We start from the raw sequence: 26,584 nt of genomic DNA, 5'->3' as shown, positions 1-26,584 counted from the left end.
TGCTGGAGCCCATGGGGTCGCAGAGTTGGATACAACTTAGCAACTGAACAGCAACAACACAAAATGATGTTGAGTGATAAAGAACCCCAGACACAAAGAGTTACTTACTTCCACATGTAAAAAAATACAAAAATGTGAAAAACAGGTATCACTAGAAAATCAAGATAAAGTTTCCTCCTAGAGAAAGATAGCAGTAAAGACTAGAAAAGAATGGACAGTTCTAGATCAAGATAAAATAGTCTTCTCCCTATTCCTCCTGCCAAGGACAGCTAAAAACACAAGATATTATACACGAAACACACATAAGACTGAAGAGCGAAGCAAAGGCAGGCCAGCAAGAGGAGCTGGGGCCCCGGGAACCACACACACAGCAGCGAGTTCTCTGGGTCTGGTTTTGCCCTAAGCAGCCTGGACTAGCCAGCTCTTCGCATCAGGTGGCCAAAGTATTGGAGTTTCAGCCTCAGCATCAGTCCTTCCAATGAATATTCAGAACTGATTTCCTTTAGGATGGACTGGTTGGATCTCATTAGAAAAAGCCCGATGCTGAAAAAGATTGAGGGTGGGAAGAGAAGGGGATGACAGAGGATGAGATGGTTGGATGGCATCACTGACTTGATGGACATGAGCTTGAGTAAGCTCTGGGAGTTGGTGATGGACAGGGAGGCCTGGCGTGCTGCAGTCCACGGGGTCGCAAAGAATCAGACATGACTCAGTGACTGAACTGAACTGAGCCTGAACTAGAGACTAAGGTGGAGAAGCTGGCAAACTAGAAACAATGAGAGCAGATCAAAAAAATTCCCCACGAAAACCTGCTCCCGCTTAGCCAAAGGACCAGAAAAGCGGCAACTCAGTAAGTCAGAAAACTTTATAGACAATAACTGCTGCTGTAATCCAGGCAAATGGTACAAGAAAAACTTCAACCCTACCACTGCCTCTGATACCAAAGACAAGTGGGGAGCAGATGGAGATCAGCTAACTCCAGTTCTAAACTAACCCAACGATATTATTAAGCAAGTTTATGAAGAAATGAGGATAAAAACTGAGCCCCAAATTCCAAAAGAGAACTTTTCAACTTTATCATGCATACCTTGGTTATAGATCAAGTTTTCCTGAATGTTTTATTTTTTCATAATTTAATGTCAATATCCTATAAATCTCGATCTACCCCTCCAACTTTATTTTCTTGCATTTGAATGGTAGATTGCTCCATCTAATAAAAACACACTGCATTACTGAATATAAGGACACAAATAACTTGTACAGTAGCTAATTAAGTAGTTTTATTACTAGTGAAGCTGGATTATTTCCACATTCTGCCATGTTCTTTTTCTCTGTGAACTATTCAAGTCCTTTGTCCAGCTTACTAATTGGGGTCTTAACAATAGAAAATAATCCAAAAAGTTTCAGCAAAAGATTTGAATAGATGCTTCACCAGAGAAGCACCTGGTGCTTCTGATGCTAACCTGGAGAAGTTAGCATCATGGAAGCAATGCAAACATCATTAAGGAAATGCAAATTAAAATCACAGTAAGTTGTTGGTAACTGTACAACAATGTGCCCGTATTTAATGCCACTGAATTACACACTTAAAAATGGTTAGGATGCTAACTCTTGTTATGTATGTTTTCCCACATTTAAAAAACATTTAAACCACAGTAAAGTACCACTGGACTTCCCTGGTGGTTCAGCAGTAAAGAACCCGTCTGCCAATGCAGGTGACACAGGTTTGATTCCTGGTCTGGAAGATCCCCTGGAGAAGGAAATGGCAACCGACTCCTATATTCTTGCCTAGGAAATCCAACGGACAGAGGAGACTGTCGGGGGCTATAGTCCATGGGGTTGCAAAAGAGTCAGACATGGACTAAACTATAAGATACCACTACACACCTATTAAAATGACAAAAACAAAAACATATATACTCTTATCATACATTCAGGAATCCTATTCCTAGGTATTTGACCTAGTAAAGCGGGAACTTACGTTCACACAGAAATCTATGTGAATTTCATGTGTAATTTCCCCAAACTTCAAACAAGCAACCCCCAAATTCCACAACTGGGGAATGGATAAACTGTGGCACATGCCTACAACAGAATTCCACTCAGCCATTAAAAAAAAGATAAGACTACTGATATATGCAACAATGTGAATACATCTCAAATACATTATGTTACATTGAAAGAAACCAGACTCAAATAGCTACATACTGTTTAATTCCATGTATAACATTCTGGAAAAGGCAAAACTATTGAGGTGGTGCACAAGTAAGTGCGATTTTTGCATTGTTTAAATTTGCTGTTTGATGCTGGAATACATTCTTAAATGTGGTTACATTATACATCATTCTAATGCACATTTCTTGTTTTTTTTTTCCTAATGACATTACTTGCTGCTTATTTTATATTTATTTTAGACTACGGAGATGATGTTAGACAAAAGCAAATTCGAGCAATCTTATTTCAGTACAAAATGGGTCATAAGGCAGAGGAGAGAACTCAACATCAACAACGCATTTGGCTCAGGAACTGCTAACAAATGTACAGTGCAGTGGTGGTTCAAGAAGTTTTGCAAAGGAGATGAGAGCCTTAAAGATGAGGAGTATAGTGGTCAGCCATCGGAAGGTGACAACAACCGAGAGTCGTCATTGAAAATGATCCTCTTAAAACTACACAAGAAGCTGCCCAAGAACTCAATGTCAACATTCTACATTCGTTTGGCATTGGAAGCAAACTGGAAAGGTGAAAAAGCTATGTGGGTTGCCTCATAAGCTAACCAAAAATCAAAAAAAAATATTATCATTTTGAAGAGTCATCTTCTCTTATCCTACACAACAACAATGAACCATTCCTTGATCAGATTGTGATGTGCAATGAAAGGTGGATTTTATATGACAACTGGCAACGACCAGTTCAGCAGCTGGTCCAAGAAGCTCCAAAGCACTTCCCAAAGCCAAACTTGCACCAAAAAAGAGTCATAGTCACTGTTGGGTGGTCTGCTGCCCATCTGATACCCTACAGCTTTCTGAATCTCGGCATAACCCTTACATCTGAGATGTATGCTCAGCAAATCAATAAGAAGCACCAAAAACTGCAAGGCCTGAAACCAGTATTAGTCAAACCAGTATATTAGTCAACAGAAAGGGCCCAATTCTTTTCCATGACAATGCCCAACTACAAGTTGCACAGCCAACACTTCAAAAGTTGAAGGAATTGAGCTATAAAATTTTGCCTCATCCACCACGTTTACCCGACCTCTGGCCAACCGACTACCACTTCTTCAAGCACCTCAACAACTTTTTGTAGGAAAAAAGCTTCCACAACCAGGAGAAAGAAAATGCTTTCCAAGAGTTTGTTGACTCACGAAGCATGGATTTTATGCTACAGGAATAAACAAGCACCTCCCATTGGCAAAAAACATGTTGACTGTAATGGCTCCTATTTTGATTAATAAAGATATCTGAGCCAAATTATAATGATTTGAAATTCAAGGACTGAAACAACAATTACATTTGTACCAACCTAATATATAGGCAGAAACAGATGAGTGGTTCCAGAGTCTGGAGGTAGAGCTGACCATAAAAAGGCATGGAGATATTTTGAGTAGTGAAAGAAGTATTCTATATCTTCTTGACTGTGGTGGCTACATGACTGCATCCATTTGTCAAAAATTTACAGACATTAAATAAGGTAAATTTTACTTTAATTATACTTGGGGGGGAGGAGATCAAAAGATTTTCTACAGTAGTGACTAGATGTAGGAGACAAGAACAGGTAATGAGAAACAAGAAACAGGAAATAAGAAAAGGTAATGACACGGGAAAAAAATGGTTCTCTCTCTAAAATGTGGTCTAATGAAGTTGTAGACTGCAATGTATGGCAATGAGCACATTTATTCCATCCAACCACGTTGCAAGGGACTGGGAATCATCAGTTCTGGTCATCAAATGTTTCCAGCATTCTACATCCTAGGCATGTGGCGGGACTGTTACCTCTGAAATCGTACATGGACATGTGACCTCCTATGGTCAGTGCAATATGAGGTCTAGCGATGGGCATCACTTCTGGATAGAAGGCTTTGGGCACTGATGAACACTCCATCACACTGCATGCTCCTGCCTCAATGGCTGTAGAATCAAAAACACAGTATCCCATCTAGATCTCCAGGTGATCCAACTTAGGAGCATTTCGAGATGTGATGTCAGTGAGAAACTTCAACCTTTTTTTAGTTTAAGCTGCTCAGGTTTTGGGGTAGTTTATGACTAAGACCGGAGAAGGCAGTGGCGCCCCACTCCAGTACTCTTGCCTGGAAAATCCCATGGACAGAGGAGCCTGGTAGGCTGCAGTCCATGGGGTCTCGAAAACTCGGACATGACAGAGCGACTTCATTTTCACTTTTCACCTTTATGCATTGGAGAAGGAAACTGGCAACCCACTCCAGTGTTCTTGCCTGGAGAATCCCAGGGATGGGGTCGCACAGAGTCGGACACGACTCAAGTGACTTAGTAGCAGTAGCAGTATGACCAAGACATAAATTTACCCTTTCCTGTTTTATAAAGGATCTTAGCAGATTCACAAAACTAGAACAAGCACAACTACCACCAACAGAGAAATTCAAAGAAAACTCTTTCCACCATCTTTCCATGTTCTCAAGAGCATTAACAATGCTGAAAAGAAAGACCAATACTACGTCCTTATCAGGCCACGCTCCCAAGTCATCCTCTGGTTTCTGACTGTGATGACGAAGCATGCTTACACTGGTGAATTTCCAATCACTGATGATCACAGGGCTGAGAAAATTACAGTGACCCTCACAGGCAAGTTAACAAGCGTGGAGTGACCAGCCCTAGATTTGGAAGTGCAACTTGAAAACCTAGAAAAATGGCAAAATAACCTACTTCCATTCGGTTAGCTTGGTTTCATTGTCCTGACCACCTCAGCTGGCCTAAGGACCATGAAGAAACAAGACAAAAACACACAGGAGAGAAATCCTGTAATTTCTTTCCTAAGAGTTTAACACATGCACATAAAATGCCTCAAGGGGCAAAGGGGGGGCGGTGAGGGAGTCAAAGAATAATCTATTTTGTTTAGTAGGATCAATCCCACCACCTGAAACTTCAACAGAATAACAAGGCCAACAGTACAAAAGGAGAGCTAAGTGTACAAAAGACACAGCCTGAGGCCCTTCACTAAAAATGAAATGTGGTGGAATAAGGCTCCATCAAATTTACACGCAGTAAAATTACAAATCTTGTTCAGGCCAAAGTAAAATCAATGCACTTTGCTGGTTATGAACACAAACCTACCTAGAAATCAAAGCTCTGCAAACCTACCTAGGAAAAAAAAAGCTCTTAGTGGTTTTCAAGGGCAAACTTCTGTTATAACCTGTAGCAACTTTTGTTGCTTAGTTTGTTTATTTGAATACTTAGTAACTTCACAAAAGGAAATCAACCCTGAATATTCATTGGGAGGACTGATGCTCAAGTTGAAGCTCCAATACTTTGCTCACCTGATGCAACGAGTTGACTCATTGGAAAAGACCCTAATGCTAGGAAAGATTTATGGCAGGAGGAGAAGGGGACAACAAAGGACAAGACGGTTGGATGGCATCATCGACTCAATGGACATGAGTTTGAGCAAACTCTGGGAGATGGTGAAGGACAGGGAAGAATGGTGTGCTGAAGTCCATGAGGTCGCAAAGAGTCAGACATAACTGAGGACGGAACAAGAAGCATCTTCACAAAGCATACCTTTTGAAAGTTTCTAGCCCAGTACCTAGCTCAGTTAAGGTGCTTTGAATGAAACCTTCAAATCCTGAGTGACTGAGCAAGAAGACAACCTAGGAGGTGATAGGGAGAGGGAAAGCCCAAAAGTGTGAGAGGTTACCAAGTCAGCACCCATTTAGGACTAGCCCATCCCTTTAGTTCTTTTAGCCAACAATCCAGTTCACCACATACATTCTTTTTTTTTTTCCCATTTATTTTTATTAGTTGGAGGCTAATTACTTTACAATATTGTAGTGGTTTTTGTCATACATTGACATGAATTAGCCATGGATTTACATGTATTCTCCATCCCAATACCCCCTCCCACCTCCCTCTCCACCCGATTCCTCTGGGTCTTCCCAGTGCACCAGGCCCGAGCTCTTGTCTCACGCATCCAGCCTTGGCTGGTGCTCTGTTTCACCCTAGATAATATACATGTTTCGATGCTGTTCTCTCGAAACATCCCACCCTCACCTTCTCCCACAGAGTCCAAAAGTCTGTCTGTACATCTGTGTCTCTTTTTGTTTTGCATATAGGGTTATTGTTACCATCTTTCTAAATTCCATATCTATGCGTTAGTATACTGTATTGGTCTTTATCTTTCTGGCTTACTTCACTCTATATAATGGGCTCCAGTTTCATCCATCTCATTAGAACCGATTCAAATGAATTCTTTTTAATGGCTGAGTAATATTCCATGATGTATATGTACCACAGCTTCCTTATCCATTTGTCTGCTGATGGGCATCTAGGTTGCTTCCATGTCCTGGCTATTATAAACAGTGCTGCGATGAACATTGGGGTGCACGTGTCTCTTTCAGATCTGGTTTCCTTGGTGTGTATGCCCAGAAACCACATACATTCTAAGCATCTACCCTAAGGAAAAATACAGACAAACTCATAGCTTTGGGTACATTCTAACTCTTAAACCACTGTCTACCCTGAAAGCTCTTTAAGACTTCAAAAAGCTTCCACTTTCCTTCTGGTGATAAACTAGTGATAATTTTAATAAACAATTGGTTTAATATACTTTATTTTTTAGAACAGACTACATTTACAGAAAATGTGGGAAGACAGTACAGTGTTTCCACGTACCCAGTACCCCTATTACTAACATCCTACATTAGGATGTTACACTTCTAATGCATTAGGGTGGTACTTTTATGACACTTAATGAACCCATACTGACACACTATCACCAACTACAGTTAAGAGTCTATTCAGATCTCCTTGGTCTTTACCTAAAGTGATTTTTCTGTTCCAGAACCCACATTACATTTAGTTGTCATGTCTCCTTAGGCTCCTCTTAGCTCTGGCAGTTTCTCAGACTTTGCTTGTCTTTGACAATTTTTATCATTTCAAGGAGTATGCAAGATGCCCTTCTGTCAGAGTTTGTTGACGGCTTTTGCTCATGGTTAGAGTGGAGCCACGTACTCTGGGCAGGAGAGCCTCATGGGCAGAGCGCCATTTCAGCACGTGGTATCACGGGGACATATTACCAACACGACTTTTCTGACTGCTAAAGCTGACGCGGGCCCTCTCGGCTGCAGTAACAAGCGATTTTCAGTATCTGATTATCGACAAAAATCTTATAATTAGTAGCTATGATTACAGTGAACAACTATTAAAAAGTATTACTCAGGACTTCCCTGGCAGTCAAGTGATTAAGATTTCACACTTCCAATGCACGGGGTGCGGGTTCGATCCCTGGCTGGGGAAATCCCACATGTCTCTCAGCAGGGCCACAAGTATTACTCAAAATATTACAGCCAAGATCAGGAGTGTGGCTACATAAACTGTGGTACATTCAGTACTTGGAATGTCTATTTGTTGCTGTTCAGTCACTCAGTCATGTCCGACTCTTTGCAGAATGTCTATAGTCCTTTAAAAACAGCAAATTTAACACCTCTTATGACAATATAGAAAAATGTATAATGTTACATAAGCAAAGCACAAATTTAAAAAATGAATACACACTGTTCTTCCAACAAGATAAGAAACCTAAGACAGCCTAAAAGAGAAAACACACACACAAAAAATGACAGCCACTATAATTGGTTAAATGAGAATATGGGTGATTTTCTTCTCCTCTTTCCCAAGTTTCTATTGTTTCATTGCTACTTTTACAACTATAAGAAAAAAAAAAAAACTGAACTAAAATTTTATGGAAAACATTTCCTTTTTGACCGTGGAAGTATATATACATATACATACTTTTAAAATGTGGATTTGGTAATTAGGCCTTGAAAATTTTAAATTCCAATTTAAATTGGAATTTAAAATTCCAATCCATATATCCCAAAGCTTAGATATTTCTGATCCCTTCAGAATGTCATTACACATGACATTCTTCAGAATGATCCCTTCACATGTCATTACAAAACTAACATTCACCTGCACTACTGCTCCTGGAAGCCCAAAAACTAGTTTCCAGCCTGAAAACTATTACTAGGCTTGAGTTACGTTCTGTCAGTGAGACGCTCTTCTGTGGGATCAGAAGACGGAGGGAAGGGGTACCGCCGTTTTCTACTTCTGGCTTTGCCCAGCTGTGGGCAAATCCAAGTTCAGCAGCAGGGGCAGTAACTCCCAAGTGTCAGCAGGAGTGTGCCGAGTATCAGTCTGATTCCTCTCAGCTCCAAACTTACCCTTCAGTACTACCTGTTCAACAATAAGAGACTGACTCTTTTAAACAGTTCTCAGAAAAGGATTTGTCAGTAGAGGGTGCTGGAGGGACAACACAGGAGGCCTGGAGCAAGCCTGCTCCTTCTCACAGCCCCACTGATAAGACCTCAACACACTCCAGGCCTTGCACCCACAGCGGTACCCTAACTCTCTGTGCATGTCTAGCCACCCAGCAAACTTGGGTTTCCTGCATGTGCCCTGGGGCGGGGGTGGGGGGAGGGGGGTGTTTCCTGCTCACCCAGAAACTGGGCTAGCTCTGGCTTGGACAACTCCATACTCTCCAATGCAGTCTGAAGCACAGCTGTGAGGAAGAGTCCCACCCCTCCCGAGTCTTCCTACCTACACTTTCCCTCAGGCCCAGCGTGCCCTTTACAGCAGTCCTGGCATCTTTACAGTTACTCTCTTACCACAGCTTAATAATTCTTTCAACTTCCTCTAAGTTACTGTGTTTTCAGTCTCCTCACTGGATCCAAAATACAAAAAAAAAAAAGAAGAAGATTTAAAGAACCAAGTGAAATTTTTAAAAACTGAAAAATACAGGGAGTCTGGGCTCATTCTTCGGCTCAGGCTCAACAGCAATGACTGCCTCAAGAAAGAGCACTTGGATTATTCTTAGGTGTGACCAGTTGGAACTGCTTTTACCCCCACTGAAACACCATTTTTAATATGGAAGAAAAAAAAAGCCTGACAGACAAGTTACTCAGGCAGGCATGTGGCAGGCACAAAAGAATGAAGTGAGTCTAAGAACCAAAGAAACCAACTGACAATATTTGCTGCCAATGACAAAACTTTCAAACAAATATTAGGATTTTAGAAAGCCTATTTCCACCACAATAAACGTGACAGTGTCCCTAATATCTAAAACCCTTCTGAGATAAGTGGTGACCTTAATCAATGTGACTTTTATATTATACAGGAAAACATGTCAACAGTTGGAAGATTTGTATACCTTGATCCAACAGCTACCAAATCAATACATGCTGATACAAAGCCACGCATAAGTAAAAGACAATGGATTTTTAAACAGCTTTACTGAGGAATAACTGAAAACAATCAGATGCACTCAGAGGATACCACTTGATATGCTTGACACTGGTAAAACGGTCACCACATTCGAGATAATGACAGATCCGTCACCACCAGAATTAACTCAGGCCCCTTCGTAATCCTCCTCCATCTCTCATCCTTCTCTCACCCATCTCATTCCCTCTGAACTGACTGTTCTCCACAGCACGTATAACCATCTTGTCTTGCCATATAATTTACTACATGTTTATTTTCTGTTCTCCCTTCCTCCTTTACCAAGCCAAAGACAAGATCGCAGGCTCTACGAAAAAAGGGATTTTGTCTATTTTGTTACCCGCCTACCCCAGGTGCATAAAATAGTGTCTGGCTTGTAACAGCTGCTCAGTAAGCACTTGTCAAATAAGTGCATGTATGCCTGGCCGTAGGCATGCCAAAGCAGTGACAGCTGATCTATGGCGAAAACAATGAAGCAGACATTACTGGAAGCAGATGAAAGACCATGTGGTTCTAGAAAGACAGTAACTAGCCGTCTGCTTCTGACAACTTCCTATCCTTTGAACTCATTGCTTCCAAATCTAAGTCATCTCAAGGTTTTGCCATACTACAGAACATGATCAATATGATACACTTGAGCTTCATCCCTTCCCAATGAATACAATTCACAAAGCATTAAGAACAATTGCTTTGGCAGTCCATAAAAAACTGCTGATAAGATTTTATATTATGTTTTGCTAGTTTGAGCAGTAATTTAGAAAAGGAAAAAGAAAAATGTCAGCTCTGTATCACTGAGCTGAAGTAAGAGCACTCTACTATGGCAAAATGTTTAATATCTTAATCAGAATTTCATACATCAATACTTGCTTGCAACATCCATTCCAATACTGCAGTGCTTTTTAAAAAGGCATACCTTTTGGCAAAGGACAACATTTTTTCTTTGAAACTGAAAAACTTCAGTGCATTGCAGAATCAGACTCCTAACTGACAAAATGAGAAAGATGTAAGATCTTCTCAAGCTCTGACGTTTAAAGATTTAATGACAGAGCAGTTTACCTACCTAACAGAACGTCTTTCAAAAGTGAAATCAATTCTCTTAAACCCTGCCCCTACTTTACCAACTAGGTTTACATAATATTCTAAATGCTATGTTGTCATTTCAACAACTTTCATAACATCTTCACTAGGAGTATATTTTGTCTCAAGAAACTTTCTTTGCTCATCCCTAAAAAGCAACTCATTTGTTAATATTTTACCATGATATTACAAAATTCAGTCATATCTTCAGGCTCCACTTCTAAATCTAGGCTTTTTGCTGTTTATACCACATCTGCAATTACTTCCTCCACTGAAGCCTTAAACCCCTCAAAATCAACAAGGGTTGGAATCAAACTCTTTTTTCTAAATTCCTGTTGACGTTGATGTTTTTACCTCTTCCTGTGAATCATAAAAGTTCTCTTTTAAAATTTTTATTTCTTTTACTTGAATGGTTGGTTTACAATGTTGTTCTAGTATCACAAATATTCTTAATGGCATCTACAATGGTGAACCCTTTCTATAATGTCTTCAATTTACTTTGTCCAGATCCATCAAAGGAATAATTATCTCCATGGCAGCTTGCTGAAGTGACAGAGGATGAGATGATTAGATAGCATCACCAACTCAATGGACATGAATGAGGGCAAACTCCAGGAGACAGTGAAGGACAGGGGAGTCTGGCATGCTGCAGTCCATGGGGTTGCAAAGAGTAAGACATGCCTTTACGACTGAACAACAACAAGTGGCAGCTTTAGGCTTAAGAAATTTCTTCTTAAATAATAAGACTTTGACTTTCCAAGTCAAAATTATTGGTACTTTTTGATCCACTGGCTACAGAATGGATTTTGTTTGTCAGCAGATATGAAAACATTCATCTCATTGCACATCTCCATCAGAACTCTTCGGTTATCAGGTATATTGTCAATGAGCAGTAATATTTTGAAAGGAATCTTTTTTTCCTGAGCAGTAGGCCTCAGCAGTGGGTTTAAAATATTCAATAAACCATGTTGTAAACAGATGAGCTGTCATCTAGGCCTTGTTCCATTTACAGAGCACAGGCAGAGTAGAATTAGCATAATTCTTAAGAGCCCTAGGATTTTCAGAATGGCAAATGAGCAACAGCTTCAACTTAAAATGACCAGTTACATTAGCCCCTAACACAAGTCAGCCTGTCCTTTGAAGCTTTGAAGTCAAGCACTAACTTCTCCTCTCCAGCTATTAAAATCCTAGTTGGCATTTTCTGCCAATATAAGGCTGTTTCATGGATATTGAAAATCTGCTCTTCAGTGTGACCACCTTCAAAAATTATCTCAGCTGGATTTTCTGGATTATCTGGCTACTTCACTTTGCTCTTCGCCGTTAAAGAGACAACTTCTTTCCTTATAACTCATGAACCAAGCTCTGCTAGCTTTAAACGTTTCCTCTACAGCTTCCTCCATTCTCTCAGCCTTCACAGAAGTGAAAAGAGTGAAAGCCATGCTCTGGGTAGGCTTTGGCTTCAGGGAGCGTGGGCCTGGTCTGATCTCTCCAGACCACTAAGACTCTATTAGCAATACAGCTGCTTCTCTTTCTTATCATCTGTATGTTCACTGCAGCAGCACTTTTTTCTTCAAGAACTTTATCTGTGCATTCACACATTGGCTAACTGGAGCAAAAGGCCTAGTTTTCAGCCTATCTTGGATTTCAACATACTTTCCTCACTAAGCTTAATCATTTCTAACTTGTGATTTAACGTGAGAGACAGGCAACTATTCTTTCACTTGAACACTTAAAAGAGATCATTAGAGGGTTATTAAACAGCCTAATTTCAATATTATAGTGTCTTAGGGAATATCGAGGCCCTGAGGAGAAAAAAAAAAAGAAATGGCAACAGCAGGGAGTGGGGCAGTCAGAAAACACACATTGATCAGTTAAGTTTGCTCTCGTTGTGGGCACAGTTCATGGTGCCCCAAAACAACTGTAATAGTAGTAAATCACAGATTACTATAATAAACACAGTAATAATGAGAAAGTTTGAAATACGGAAAGAATTGCTAAGATGTGACAGAGAGACATGCAAGTGAGCAAATGTTTTTAGAAAAACAGCACCTACAGACTTAGTGCAGGGTTGCCACAAACCCTCAATTTGTTTTTTTTTTAATTTTTTTTTAAAAAAAAATCATTATCTTCAGAGCTCAATAAAGTGAAACACAATAAAATCAAGGCATGCCTACATTATGAGAATGATGATAAACCTGTTGGTTTTGCAAAAATAAGATTTAATATACTGAACACTTTAATACACAACAAACAATACGAAGAGTCAAAATCTAGCAAATAATCAATTTTTTAACAATTCAGGGTTTTCACTACAAGTATGAAACATTCTGAGCATATAACATCATATATGATACCATTAGGGGAAAGCAACAAGCATTTTTAAAAGAGATGTAAGAGTTAACACTATTTGCTGGTTGGTATTTCAGTAACAATCTGTTCATATTAACATAATAAAAAAAACAAGTATACAATGTCTTCAGTGTTAACAATGAGTGATAAAATTTAAAGATTTTTAAAATTTTTATGTTCTTTATGTTTAGACATATTTTCCAAGTCTCCTACAAAAAGAAAATTTCTTTTATAATCAGATAAAAATCCAACCGCATTTTTTAAATTTAAGAAATAACCTGTAATAACTCATTTAGCAAACAGAAGTTGCTTCCAAGCTTTTTGCTATCTTCACTTTATCATTTTATCATGACATCTTCTGTAATCCTCCCGCTTTTTCCAGCCTTGTTTCAAGTTAAGTTTACATTAATTTGAAATTTTCAGACTTCTAATTTGGAATTTTGCAAAATTAGGCATGAGAAGTATTAAAAGTCACTTTCATTTCATGGCTAACAGTATCATAAAACAAATGCAAAGTGAAACTTTGCCAATTATGTAAATGATTCATCTTATAAATGGAGTGACAAAAATTCAGTTATCTCAACATTGGATACAAGGTGAAAGTGAACGTTGCTCAGTTGTGTCCAGCTCTTTGTGACTCCATGGACTACAATCCGCCAGGCTCCTCTGTCCATGGAATTCTCCAGGTAAGAATATTGGAGTGGTTAGCAATTTCCTTCTCCATGGGATCTTGCCCACCCAGAGACCAAACCCAGGTCTCCTGCACTGCAGGCAAATTTTTTACCATCTGAGCCACCAGGGAAGACACAGGGTATCCACTTATAAATATCTAATTTAAACATGAAGTCTGAAATATCTAATGTAACCACAAAGTCCGACAGGCCTGAGTTTGAATCTTGCCTCTGATGTCAGTCACCTGTTATGACCCTGGCGAAGTTACTTAACCATACTAGCCCTCAGTTTCCTCATCTGTAAAAAGAGAATGCTACCTACTGATAAGTGTTTGTGTGTAAAATGTTTAGTGAAGGACATGCCATACATCAAGCCCTCAGTAAATGTTAGTTACTTCAACAGAGAACAATGTTCGAGTTAGTACGTAAACATCATTTATACCTCATCCTGATTATAATTTTACATAGAAAGGGGAAAAAAAAAAAAACAGTGCACTAAGAAGCACACTGAAAATATGCCTTCCACCATTCCATGTAGACTGAGATTCTGCAATTACTGAATCACCACTATCGTACCGTAAGTGTATGCAGGTACTTAGTACATAAGCTCAAAGAATGAGAACTTAATAAAACATGCCGGTATAGATCAAGTGATAAATCAATGAACACACGTATTACTAGGTTGAGTCATTAAAATTTGAACCCAAAAGGATGTATGGATGTAAACAGAAATTTACACACTAGGACCACCTGTCCAAAAAAAGTCATTCTTAATCTCCTCAGCAGTTTCACTTGACTGTTTCCAAAGGAGTCTACTGTGGCAATTACCTTTCACTCATAGTACCTAGTAGAAACAGCCGAAACACAACGAAAGGAAAACTATTTGTAATTAGGATACCTAGGTTTAAATCTTTCTCTCATTCGGGTGTGAAACCTGGACAAACTATTAAGATAACTAAAATAACTACCAATAACTTCCACATCTATAAAAGATAATAATATCTACCTACTCCACAGGGCTCTTAGTAAGATCAAATGTGAAGGTATGTAACTATGCTTTGTAAACTGTCAAGTATAACATGCAAATATCGCTACAGCTGAAGTTCTTTTATTATCCAAGGAAAGACTTCTTTTAAAGATGATACACTGATCCACTCCACTCATTACATATATGGACAATATCATATTTTCCACCACTCATTATTGCATACCACGAGAGTCCTCAACGATCTTCACCTAAAATCACCAAAAGTCACAGTCTGAAAGGCTGAAAGATGCTTATCACATCCCCACGTAAGACATCTCAAGCATAAATGTATCTTCACTGATAATTGAAACAAGAAACAAGTTAATAAGTTCATCTATACACTCACTCATTATTCGACAGGCTCTAGGAAGATAAAATTGCTTAAAAACAACCTAACTACCTTCACTGAATAAAGCAAATGCATGTCAATAGCCACAGATGTTCAGTTGTGTCTTCACTTCTGTATTCTGCTTACGAGAGTCAGCTGGAGTCAAAGCACACGCACTCACTAGGCAAAACACACACACAAACTCTGCTTATCTGTGTCAGGGGCAGAACACAAAAAAAACTGCACCCAAACAAAAGGAGTCTCTTCAGAGCCTTCCTGCTTCGAATAACCTCGTTGGGCCTGCTCCTTCCTCGTCTGTAAACAAATTACCGGTGGGGGGCACGCAAGCAAGAGGGAGGGCTTCAAACAGGGGTCACTCGGCCGTCACCTGGCGAGGTGTTTTTCGCGAAGTTTCAGAGTCAACAAAGAAGTTTCGTCGCGAAGGGATCGGGCCGCTCGAGCGGCTGGGTGAAGCGACGTTAAAAAACGGACAAAACTGAGTCGGGGGGGGGGGGCGGAGAAGGGCGTTCAAAATGACCCCTCAGACTTCGAGCCGCGACGACCGCGCCGTCGCCCCCCGGGACTGGCGGGACGGAGTGGAGGGGCGGGGGTCGGGGAGCCAAGCCGCCCACCCCAGCCCGAAGTCCCCGGCCCTCGACCCGCGCGGGCGGGCGGGGAACGGCTGGAGGCGCCGACGGGTCCCCCTCATGCTCCCCGCCGCCCCGCGCGCCCTGCTACTCAGCGGGACAAACGGCCCGGGCGCCGGCCCCGCCGTGGTCCCGCCCGCTCGCAACGCTGTCACCGCGAGCCCCTGACCAGAGCGGAGGCGCCCCCCGCCTACCCCGCCACCTCACGCGCCGCAGGAGCCCCGCCGCCCTCCTCGAGCGCCGCACGGAATCGGCACGGGCCCGACCCGAACGCGGGCGCCGCAAGCACAGGGCGCGGGCGCCGCCGACTTACCTTCCTCTGCGGTGTCCATCTTGTCTGGGGGGGCGGCGGTGACGCAGCCGCGAGGCTCCAGTGGCCGAGGCCGGAGCCTTCCGGCCGGGGCGGGGAAGGGGAAGGGACGGGGAGGAAGGAGGAGGGAGCGGAGCCGGGCCCGGGCAGGTGCGTGTGCTCAGGTGCGAGAGAGGAAGAGAGAGAGGGGGGAGAGGGAGAGGGAGAGAGGCTGACAGAAAGCAGGCGAGAGAGGGGAGGGGGAGGGGCGGGGAGAGCGAAGGGGCGAGGCCTGGGCGGGGTGTGGAGGCGGAAGGGGCGGGGCTCCTCCGCGACGTGTGGCGTCACTTCCGGCAGCTCCGCGGTGCGCATGCTCAGTGGGCGGCGGGCGCGGGGGCGTTGCGGGACATTCCCCACCCCCCCACCCCTCCACTCCCTCCACAGGCCGCGGGGTGGCCACCGTCGTGGGCCGCGGGCCACTTGGGCTTTGTCCAGAGGGCTGCGCGGGCGGAGAGGCTGAAACCTTAGAAGGAGCTGAACTCTAATGACACCGAGGTGGGAGGCCGGGGGGGCGGCGACAAAGACTGCACAGAGCCAAGCGAGAAGGGCTGCAGGAGCGAGCCCAGCACCCGCCGCCGCACCGCGGTGCACCACACAGACGGGCCTCGGGGCTGAAGAGCTACCTGGGCGCCTGTGAAAAGACAGTTCTGCGCCCGGCTCCACTCCGCTCTTCCTGCCCGAGACTCCGGTGCCGCGTGTCTGGAGTCGGTCCAGGAATGGGCATTTTTGTTCCTCACCTGTGGGCGGTTCTGATGCACGTTTGGAGGAAGTGCTAAAATATTAATATGAGAAAGCAAGTCCTAACTACCGAGATTCTTCCCCAAGGAGACTTCTTCATTTGACTGGAAGGACCGCTTCAATAAACTGCTTAGGCTAGAGGCTGTAACATCCGCCTCTAAGGGAAATTGGTTCAGACTGTGAAGTGAAAATGCCTCCTGCCTTGTTATTAACGGGGCTTCCATGGTGGCTCAGATGGTAAAGCGTTTGCCTGCAATGCAGGAGACATGGATTTGATCCCTGGGTCAGGAAGATCCCCTGCAGAAGGAAATGGCAACCCACTCCAGTACTCCTGCTTGGAGAATTCGATGGACAGAGGAGCCTGGTGGGCTACAGTCTATGGGGTCGCAAAGAGTCGGACACGACTGAGCGACTTCACTCACTTTGTTATTAAGTGTCACAGCCATCAGCGATTTCTGGCCTCCAAATATGAATCCCAAACTGCAATCCACTGGATGTTGCTACCCCAAGCCCACCTTTGATTGCTGAGGAGCTGGGGGAATGCAAAGTGAATAAGGAAACGCAGTTGACCCACCCCCACCCCCACCCATAGCTGGGGGTCACCCATAGTCCCCCATAGCTGAGGTGCATGTGAAAGGAATGAATTCAGTGAGCCCAGAGGCTTGCATCTTCCCATACCTGGAATGCTAAATTCCTTAGCTTGATAACCTGATCTTTGATGTTCAGACCACGTGTTCCCTTGGTTGCAAACTTGTATATAGCCTGACTTCCCCACGTGCCTCTTTGGAGCAGATTTCTCAGAGCTACTAAGATGCTGTCTCCTGGACTCCCAGTCCTAAACATTCCCACCAAATGACTACTTTCAGGTTGTGATTACATCTTTTTAGTCGACAAGATGTGCACAGGGCTTGATACATTGAGCCGTGGATGTTTACCTGGCCAGAGGTGAATTGCTTCCACCTATTGAAAGACATACCTTTCCTCCATCAGCACATACCTTTCCTCACTGTAATTCCTGCTTTTTGCTCTAAAGGAAGAACTGTCACACAACATTGTGAATCAACCATACTCCAATTAAAAAAAACCTATTTAGAAAATACAAGTTATGTCACCATCTTTGAATTGCCTGAGTAGAACTAGAGATGTCGGTAATACCAAGATAATATATTTTAAAGACTATGTAAATGAATTGCAAAAATAAATTCAAGAATGCTAGCAATACTTTTTCCATCTGTTGAGAAAGAAGGAATTGGGAAGATCCCCGCTTCCTGCAAGCCTCACCAATCAGAATGAGACTTAGATTATAGATAATGGAGGCCTTCCAGAAAGAAACCTTTGAAAACTAATGCCATTGATTTTTTCAGTCACTCATGTTGCCCAAGGTGGGAAAGAATTCAAATTCTTGACGCAATAATGGAGGCCCACTAATTTCAAGGGCTGACCTTGAGAATTGAACATTATTTAAACTTTTCCTTAAATATGTTTGGACTATATTGTCTCCCAAGAAATTGTATCTGAAGGAGGCTCATACCTCAGTCCCTACCCTTTCCACCCAACACGTAGAACAGGCACATCCCCTCTAAGGCCTGTGGCAGGCACATCTCACTCAGCTCAGGCCAGGGGCATAGTTCACCACCCCCAGTTCAGATCCAGTCTCAGGTGTCACAGCAAAACGAGGGAGGATTCTGAGAGAGATTTCCTGAGGGACGTGCTAGCGGTCTGTCAGCGCAGTTATGTGAACCTCCAGGCAGTAGAACAGAGTTAGGATTGGAGGGATGTGGGTATGTGTGGTGTGGGTGGAGGGCTCCCTGCTTTTGTCTTTATGTCTTTTTGTGGTGCTCCAAGGAAAGTTACTTCAAGAATTAAGAACTGCCCCAGCGTTTTTTCATTCAGCCTTTGGAGTTTAAAGATAAGAGTACTTTTTGACCAAATTCTTCCTGATAACTTCCAAAATTTTGCTTTGTTGCAACATCTCACCGGAAATGTTCAGAGGGAGATCCTAGAGTAGCAAAATTATAAGCCTGCTCAGGCATGTTGTAAAGCCGCTAGAAAAGTAACTTGGAGCAAGTTTTGTGAATGGAAATGTAGTGTTCAAGTCACATTCAGCTTTAAAAAGTTGTAACAAATACAGATGAATTAAAAAAAAAAGATAAGAGTAATCAACCAACATCTGCTGAGTCCTTACTATGCACCTTACTAGTAAGTGGTCCTTAGAACAGGGCCTTGGAAATAAAGTCACTCAGACATTGGATGCAGTTAACCATTGACAGGAACCCGACTAAGCCAGTAGGCAAAAGGGAGGAGTGTACTGTTGACATGAACAAACTGTGACAAGTGTAGTGGTCCAGTGGGCCTCCGGAGCTGCTAAAACTAGAGTCCTCTCTCTGCCCGCACGCCTCAGCTCTGCTTCATTCTGTACATCAGCTTCTTGCTGTCAGACCAGCTTCCTCCACGTGGCTGGGGAGTGATCGCTCTCAAGATCATATCTTCAGCTTCACCATCAGAGCGGCTAAGGGTGACGCTCTCCAGCCCCAAGTCAGTAATTCTCAGTGAAGGACAGTTAATTAGTCCAGCGAGGTGCACATCCCTGAACCCAATGATGAGGGTCTGTAAGAATATATACGCTGCCATTGAACTCAGTTACTGAAGTGCAGAAAAAGCATTTCCCAGGAGAAAAAGGAGAATGAAACTATAAGCAGGCATTATAGTTAAAATTCTCGTTGTTTTCAAACAAGGACACCAAGATTGTAAAGGAATATTTTCATTTGCCACACTTTTATCTGAGGAAATCAGAATTCATACAGAATTTCACCCTGAGAAAAAGTTTAGTCAAAAGAGATACTTGAAGGTAAGGCATATATGTGGTTCTAGCCTGAGTGTGTATGTGTGTGTGCATATGTGTGTGTGTGTTACTCTGCCATGAGAATACTATAGTAATTCTGGGTTTCCATATAGCAATAAAATGAGCAACTGAGCTTGTGTGGGAAGACAACAGTATAAATTTTTGAGCACTAACTCTAACACACTAACAATAACAATAATTAACCCTAATCCCTATTATGAATGAACATTAATAGCAATCTTGTGAAGAAAATATTATACCCATTTTGTAGATAAGGAAACTGAGACTCACAGTTGGTAAGTAACTTGCTTTTGGCCATACGTAGAAGAGGAACCAAAATTAAAGGACAGGTCTCTCTGACTCCAAACCTCTGATTTTTAAACCTCACCTGTTTCCCACAACCATACTCTTAACACTGCCATTACACTCTCAACTTTTACTGTGAGCCCATGTTTATAGAGAAACCCAAGACTTTGCAACAGTTGCACAGAATTGCTGCTGATCAAGTATAGATGCAGTAATTAAGCAAAATGACTGGCTATAAGTTTAACATTATTAACATCTACAAATTATTGAAGGCAGTTTATGACTTTATCTTAACATTAAACTCTCCTTCCTTCCAGTTTTCCTTTTCCTCTTATTTCATCTTCCCTTCCATTTTTCTGTTTCATTTCTCTTCCTTTCCTGTGATGAGACACAACAGTAATATGGGCAAGAACATGGGTGCTGAAGGGAGAGGCAAGCAGGTGGCAGAGAGAGGGAAGACTGGTGGGGCTGGACAATTTATTACATTGAATGATGATGACCAGATTTCCCATTGTTGGAGAAGATACTAATGTGAAAGATGGGAAGGCTAGGAAGAACGCTGAGGTCTTAGATTGGAACTATAGGTATCATTAGGAACTCATTTTTAAACACATAAACAGATTTAAAAATATATACAGTTGACCTCTGAACAATGTAGCGGGTTAGAGGCACTGACACACCCCCTCCATGCAGTCCAAAAGCTGACTATAACTTTACAATCAGCCCTCATATCTATGGTCCCACATCCCTGGAGTCAACCAACCTCAGATCGTCTAGCACCATAGTAGATATTTATTGAAAAAGTCTAAGTGAACCCATGCAGTTCAAAACCATGTTGTTCAAAGCTCAACTGCATATGTATGTCTACAAATATCACATATCAGATATTAAGTACAAATACTAGTAAATATATACTATGTAATGTTATATATATTTCTTAGTTCTGTGCTCTGAGAGGATTTCCATGCAGTGATGTCCCAGTAGCTATGAGCACACTGAAGATACAGACTTTGGTCTCTTAATACCATGCTCCACTAAAAGGAACTGAGACTGTATGATACCATAATGATAGACACGTCATTATACATTTGCTCAAATCCATAGAGTGAAGTGTAATGCAAGTCATGGACTTGAGGTGATTATGATGTGTCAATTCTAGCAAATAGAGCAAATACATCAGGGGGAAATGTTGATAATGGGGGGTGCCTATACAGGGAAGCCTGGTGCGCTAAAGTTCATGGGGTCACAAAAAGTCAGACATCACTTAGTGACAGAACAACAACAACGTGCATGGGTGCCTGGGAATCTTTGTACCTTCCTCTCACCTTCTCTGTTAACCTTGCTGCTGCTGCTGAGTCGCTTCAGTCATGTCCAACTCTGTGCGACCCCATGGACAGCAGCCCCCCAGGCTCCTCCATCCACAGGATTCTCTAGGCAAGAATATTGGAGTGGATTGCCTTTTCCTTCTTCACTGGAAATGCTTTACTCAGAGAATAAATTACTGTAAACAAAGTCAGCCACACAACAAGTCACTCTTCGATGCTTGTATGCTTTCCTGAAGGAGACAAAGAGGCAGGTTTCAGCCATCAGTACCATCATGAGCACCCTGGGTCCTTAAACTGCTCTAGAAAAAATAAAGCTCAAAATTTTCCAAAAAATATTTATATGGGGAAAAAAGAGGAACCAAGACTCTGAAGAAATGTCAAATTTTAGGGCCAGAGCAGGAGAACTAAAGATAAGCCTAGAACATTGTGTAGAAACTAAGGAATGCTCAAAAATTGACAGGGTTATGCTAAAAGGATATAGAAACTGAGAATGGCTCCCACTTGCCACTCTAGGGACAATTTGAACATGAAAATAGGTACTACAGTAGCAGATTATAGCCTATTGAATAAAACAAGAATCCATGAGCTCATTGTGGTATAAATCAGTAGGGAGAGAAAAAACTTCTTCCTTTGCAGTATAGCGCCACCCAATAAGTGTAAAAAGGAATGATACAAATAGAAAAATCACTTACCAACCTGATAGTGGTTCAGACTGGAGTCGTCAATAAAGGTTAAGAATGGATAAAGTTTCAATCAGGAACAGCATCTTAGCATATTACTGCAACATTTCCCAATCATTAAAAAGAAAAATAATAGCTTTACAGTGATTATACCAACATGACTAGATGATCAAGGTTACCATCATCAGCTATGGGAAAGACTGACATAATGAGAAAATCAAAATTTATCAGGAATGCATGCCTGAGTCTACGGATAAGGACACATCCTATGGAATCAGGTTGAGTGCCAGTCTACGTGCTGTATTCTCTTAAACTCTCAAGGACATGATAGAGAGAATGACTGAGAGACATTTCCAGTTTGGAGGAGGCAGAAGAAACATGACAACTAATCACAATGTATCAAAATCCTGGACCGAAGACCAGAAAAGATATATTCAAGACAATTAGCAAAACTGAAATTTGAATAGGTTCTTTGAATGACAGCGTTGTATTATTATTGATTTCTCCACCTCTTGAGGGTCCTCGTTTAGAGAAATGCACATGAGAGTATTTAGGGGTGATGTAGAAGCAGGTCTGAAGCTTGTAGTCAAATGGTTCAGAAAAAGACTAAATGTGTGTTTGTGTATGCAAGTGTGAGAAAGAGAGAGAACTGTTAGAAGCTGGTGAATCTGGGTGAAGGAATATGGGAGCTTTTTTTGGACTGTACTTGCAACTCTTCTGTGAGTCTAAAATTATTCTGACATCCTTTTTTAAATGAAAGTTGCTAAGTTCTGATAGAACTGTAAAGCAGTGATTCTCAAATTTGGGGAATCTCAGTCACAAGCACCTCTGACAATCTGACAAAATCTGCGGGCTTTTTTCCCAGAAAAATTGCATAAACTCAAAATGTTGCATACAGTTTTCTGAGAGTTCATGAATGCCTTCAAGTCTATGCGGAAACCTCAGGTTAAAAGAGTTTCTCATAAACCCACACATCTATGGGCACCTTATCTTTGACAAAGAAGGCAGGAATATACAGTGGAGCAAAGATAATTTCTTCAATAAGTGGTGCTGGGAAAACTGGACAGTTACGTGCAAAAGAATGAAATTAAAACACTTCCTAATGCCAAACACAGATAAACTCAAAATGAATTAAAGACCTAAATATAACACCAGAAATTATAAAACTCTTAGAGGAAAACATAGAACACTGTGACATAAATCACAGAAAGATCTTCTATGACCCAGCAGTCAGAGTAATGGAAATAAAAACAAAAATAAACAAGGGGGGCCTAATTAAACTTATAAACTTTTGCACAGGAAGGGAAACTATAAAAAGGTGAAAAGACAACCCTCAGAATAGAAGAAAATAATAGCAAATGAAGCAACTGACAAAGGAACTAATTTCTGAACTATACAAGCAGCTCATAAAACTGAATACCACAAAAGCAAACAACCCAGTCAAAAAGTGGGCAAAAGACCTAAACAGACAATTCTCCAAAGAAGACATACAAATGAAAAAATAAATAAATAAATAAATAAATAAATAAAAGAAGACATACAAATGGCTAATAAACACATGAAAAGATGCTCAACATCGCTCATTATGAGGGAAATGCAAATCAAAACTACAGTGAGATACCACCTCACATTGGTCAGAATGGCCTTAATCAAAAAATCCATAGACAATAAATGCTGGACAGGCTGTGGAGAAAAGGGAACACTTTTGCACTATTAGTGGGAATGTAATTTGATATAGCCATTGTAGAAGACAGTATGAAAACTGCTCAAAAACTGGGAGCAGCAGTCCCATATGACCCAGCATATGACCCAGCAGTCCCACTTCTTGGCATATACCCTGAGGAAATAAAAACTGAAAAAGGCCCATGTACCCCAGTGTTCATCACGGCACTGTTTACAATAACTAGGATATGGAAGCACCTTAGATGTCCATCATCAGATGAATGGATAAAGAAACTGTGGTACGTAGATACAATGGAATATTACTCAGCTGTAATAGAAATGCATTTGAGTCAGTTCTAATGAGGTGGATGAGCCTAGAGCCTATTATACAGAGTCAAGTGAGTCAAAGAGAAAAACAATATATATTAACGCATATATATGGAATCTAGAAAGATGGTACTGATGAACCTATTTGCAAAGCTAAATAGAGATGCAGACAGAGAACAGACTTATGAGCATGGGTGGGGGAGGGAAGAAGAGGATGAGACGAATGGAGAGAGTAACATGGAAGCATATACACCATATGTAAAACAGACAACCAGCAGGAATTAGCCATATGACTCGGAACTCAGATCGGGGCTCTGTAACAACCTAGAGGGATGGGAAGGGGTGGGAGCTGGGAGGGAGTTTAAAGAGGGAGGGGACACACATATACCTGTGGCTGACTCATGTGGGTGTATGGCAGGGGATGACACAGCATTGTAAAGCGATTTTCCTCCCATTAAAAATAAATATGTTTGGAGAAGGAAAAAACACAACACTTCTCATTTAAAGTATTGAGGAAAATGATGATGTTCATTTCTCCTTTCTAAGAATGTAGCAGGCCAGATTATTTAGACCAACAGTTGAAAATACTTGATAAAATATTTAAAATATATTTGAAAAACCACTGACGCATTGACAAAAAAATAGTAAAGCAACTAACAGGCCAGAATCTAAGGACCTGATGTAAACGGAACAAAGCCGTGACTTTTGCTCTGCTGATACAGGCAAACTTTGAACTTGTATATTGACAGATTCCAGGGGCAAGAATAACATCAAAGCTCAGAGTCTGCCCAAGGAGAAACAACTATTAAAAGACCTTCTACCGGGATCCTCCCCCAAGGCCCACAGAGCTGCAATGTAAAGAGGAATAGTGAACCAAAAGTCGAGTCCCTCTCTGAAAGTTCTAGGAAAAGTTGGTTTTGCTGAGCCTTATGAAAATTGTACCCATGAACCAGCCCTGGGATGGAGTGCACCCCAAACTCATGACACCCCAGTGACCAAATAATCTCAAGCAGTAAATGTCATTGAAAATGATCTTGTACTGCTGGGACCCCTAAGGATCTGGTAGAAGCAAACACAAATTCTCTCCAGAGGAAAGCACTTGCTTTCCCGCTGCCTTAGTCTGCTAGGGCTGCCCTAAAAGAATACTACACACTGGGGCGCCAACAACAGGAATGTATTTCTCACAGTTATGGAGGCTAGAAGTCCAAGACTAGGGTGCCATAAAGGTTAGCTTCTCCTGAGGCCTCGCCCCTGGACTTGCAGATGGAGACCTTCTCTGCGTGTCCTCACGTGACCTGGTCTCTGTGCTCAGGCGGGTCTGGTGTCTCTCTTCCTGTAAGGACACCAGTTCTATTGGATAAGGGCCCTACTGTTATGACCTCCTTTAACCTGAATTACCTCCTTAAAGGCTCCATCCCCAAATACAATCACACTGAGGGCTGGGGCTTCAACAAATTAATTTTAGGGAGACAGCACAGTCCATAACACTAGCCTTCAAAGAACTTCCACAAATGGATTTACAAAGAAGTTGAACTGCACATAAACATGACCAAATATATGTGTAACGAAGAACAGACAGCTGATAACAGAACCCATCCAACAAGGACTTCAGATATGGGGATTACCAGACAAAGATTATAAAGAACCTAGGGGGGTGGGGAGGTTCCAGTGGGGGGACATATGTATGCCTATGACTGATTCATCTTGATATATGGCAGAAACCAATACAACACTGTAAAGTAAATATCCTCGAATTAATAATTTTTAAAAGATTATAAAGAAATTATACTTACTTGGATCTTTTCTTAAAGTGATGGAACAATTTAAAAATAGCAATTTTACACCAGAATTATATCTCTGCTACCACTTAAATATACAGAGAAACTTTATTTATCAAGAAATGAAGGTAATAATTTTTTAGGGTATGCACAAGCAAAATCTTTAGAGAATTCTGCACTTAGCATAAATGAGGCTACATCTGTCCTTGTGCATTTGGAAGGATCTTTAACAGCAGTGCCTTCACCCACCCACCCACCCCCAACCACCGTTTCATTTATTGATGTTTCCCTTAGGCCAACACAGGCATGGACATGTAGCAGTAAGTCAATAAATATTGGCTGAATAAACAAAGCATAATTTTCCAGGAGATACTTTTTGTTACTGAAATAGCAACATGTGTATGAATGCCTTTCTTAGCAAGAGATTCATTTATATGGCAGCTGAAATATCAACTGAGCAACAATGAAGCATTAGGTTTGTGTGTCTGTACTTTTATATCTGTTCTCAGTAATAATGAATTCAATTTCAGTGCTTCAGACAGTTTCAACAAGGAGGTACATTGAATCAAATCAAATCATCAAAACAAAGTACAATGTGTTTCTTATCCCTAACACATTCAGATACAACATTCACATAAAAATTACTTGCAATTTAAGCCAAAAAGTTACTGAGATGAAGGCCCTCAAGAACAGTCTTTTTTTCTGCACATTTTATTATGAACATTTTCAAAGGTACAGACCTTGGAGAAAGAAATGGCAACCAATTCCAGTAGTCTTGCCTGGAGAATCCCATGGACAGAGGAGCCTGGCGGGCTACAGTCCATGGGGTCGCAAGAGTCGTATACAACTTAGTGACTAAACCACCAACCAAATGTACAGAAAAGTTGAAGGAATAGTGCAATGAACGCCTATATGCTCTCAGCCTAAATTCAACAATTATTAACATTTAGTCATATGGGTTTTTTAAAATAATTTTTTATTTGTTTGCTTATCTTTGGCTGCACTGGGTCTTCA

At 41.5% G+C, this 26,584-nt stretch overlaps 1 protein-coding gene across 1 annotated transcript in view; it reads right to left on the bottom strand.

Moving 5' to 3' along the window:
• MARCHF6 (membrane associated ring-CH-type finger 6) overlaps positions 1-16,111 on the bottom strand; it is a 73,640-nt gene extending 57,529 nt beyond the window's left edge. Inside the window, exon 1 of the mRNA XM_065905507.1 lies at positions 15,877-16,111. Within this exon, the coding sequence (XP_065761579.1) occupies positions 15,877-15,895 (19 nt within the window). The 5' untranslated portion in view covers positions 15,896-16,111. The remainder of the gene's footprint in view (positions 1-15,876) is intronic.
• Between the last annotated feature and the right edge of the window lie 10,473 nt (positions 16,112-26,584).

The sequence above is a fragment of the Muntiacus reevesi genome, chromosome 14 (assembly GCF_963930625.1).
Source record: "Muntiacus reevesi chromosome 14, mMunRee1.1, whole genome shotgun sequence".
Lineage (NCBI taxonomy): Eukaryota > Metazoa > Chordata > Mammalia > Artiodactyla > Cervidae > Muntiacus > Muntiacus reevesi.
Note: the sequence above shows the minus strand (reverse complement) of the source record. Positions and strands in the feature narration are given on the sequence as shown.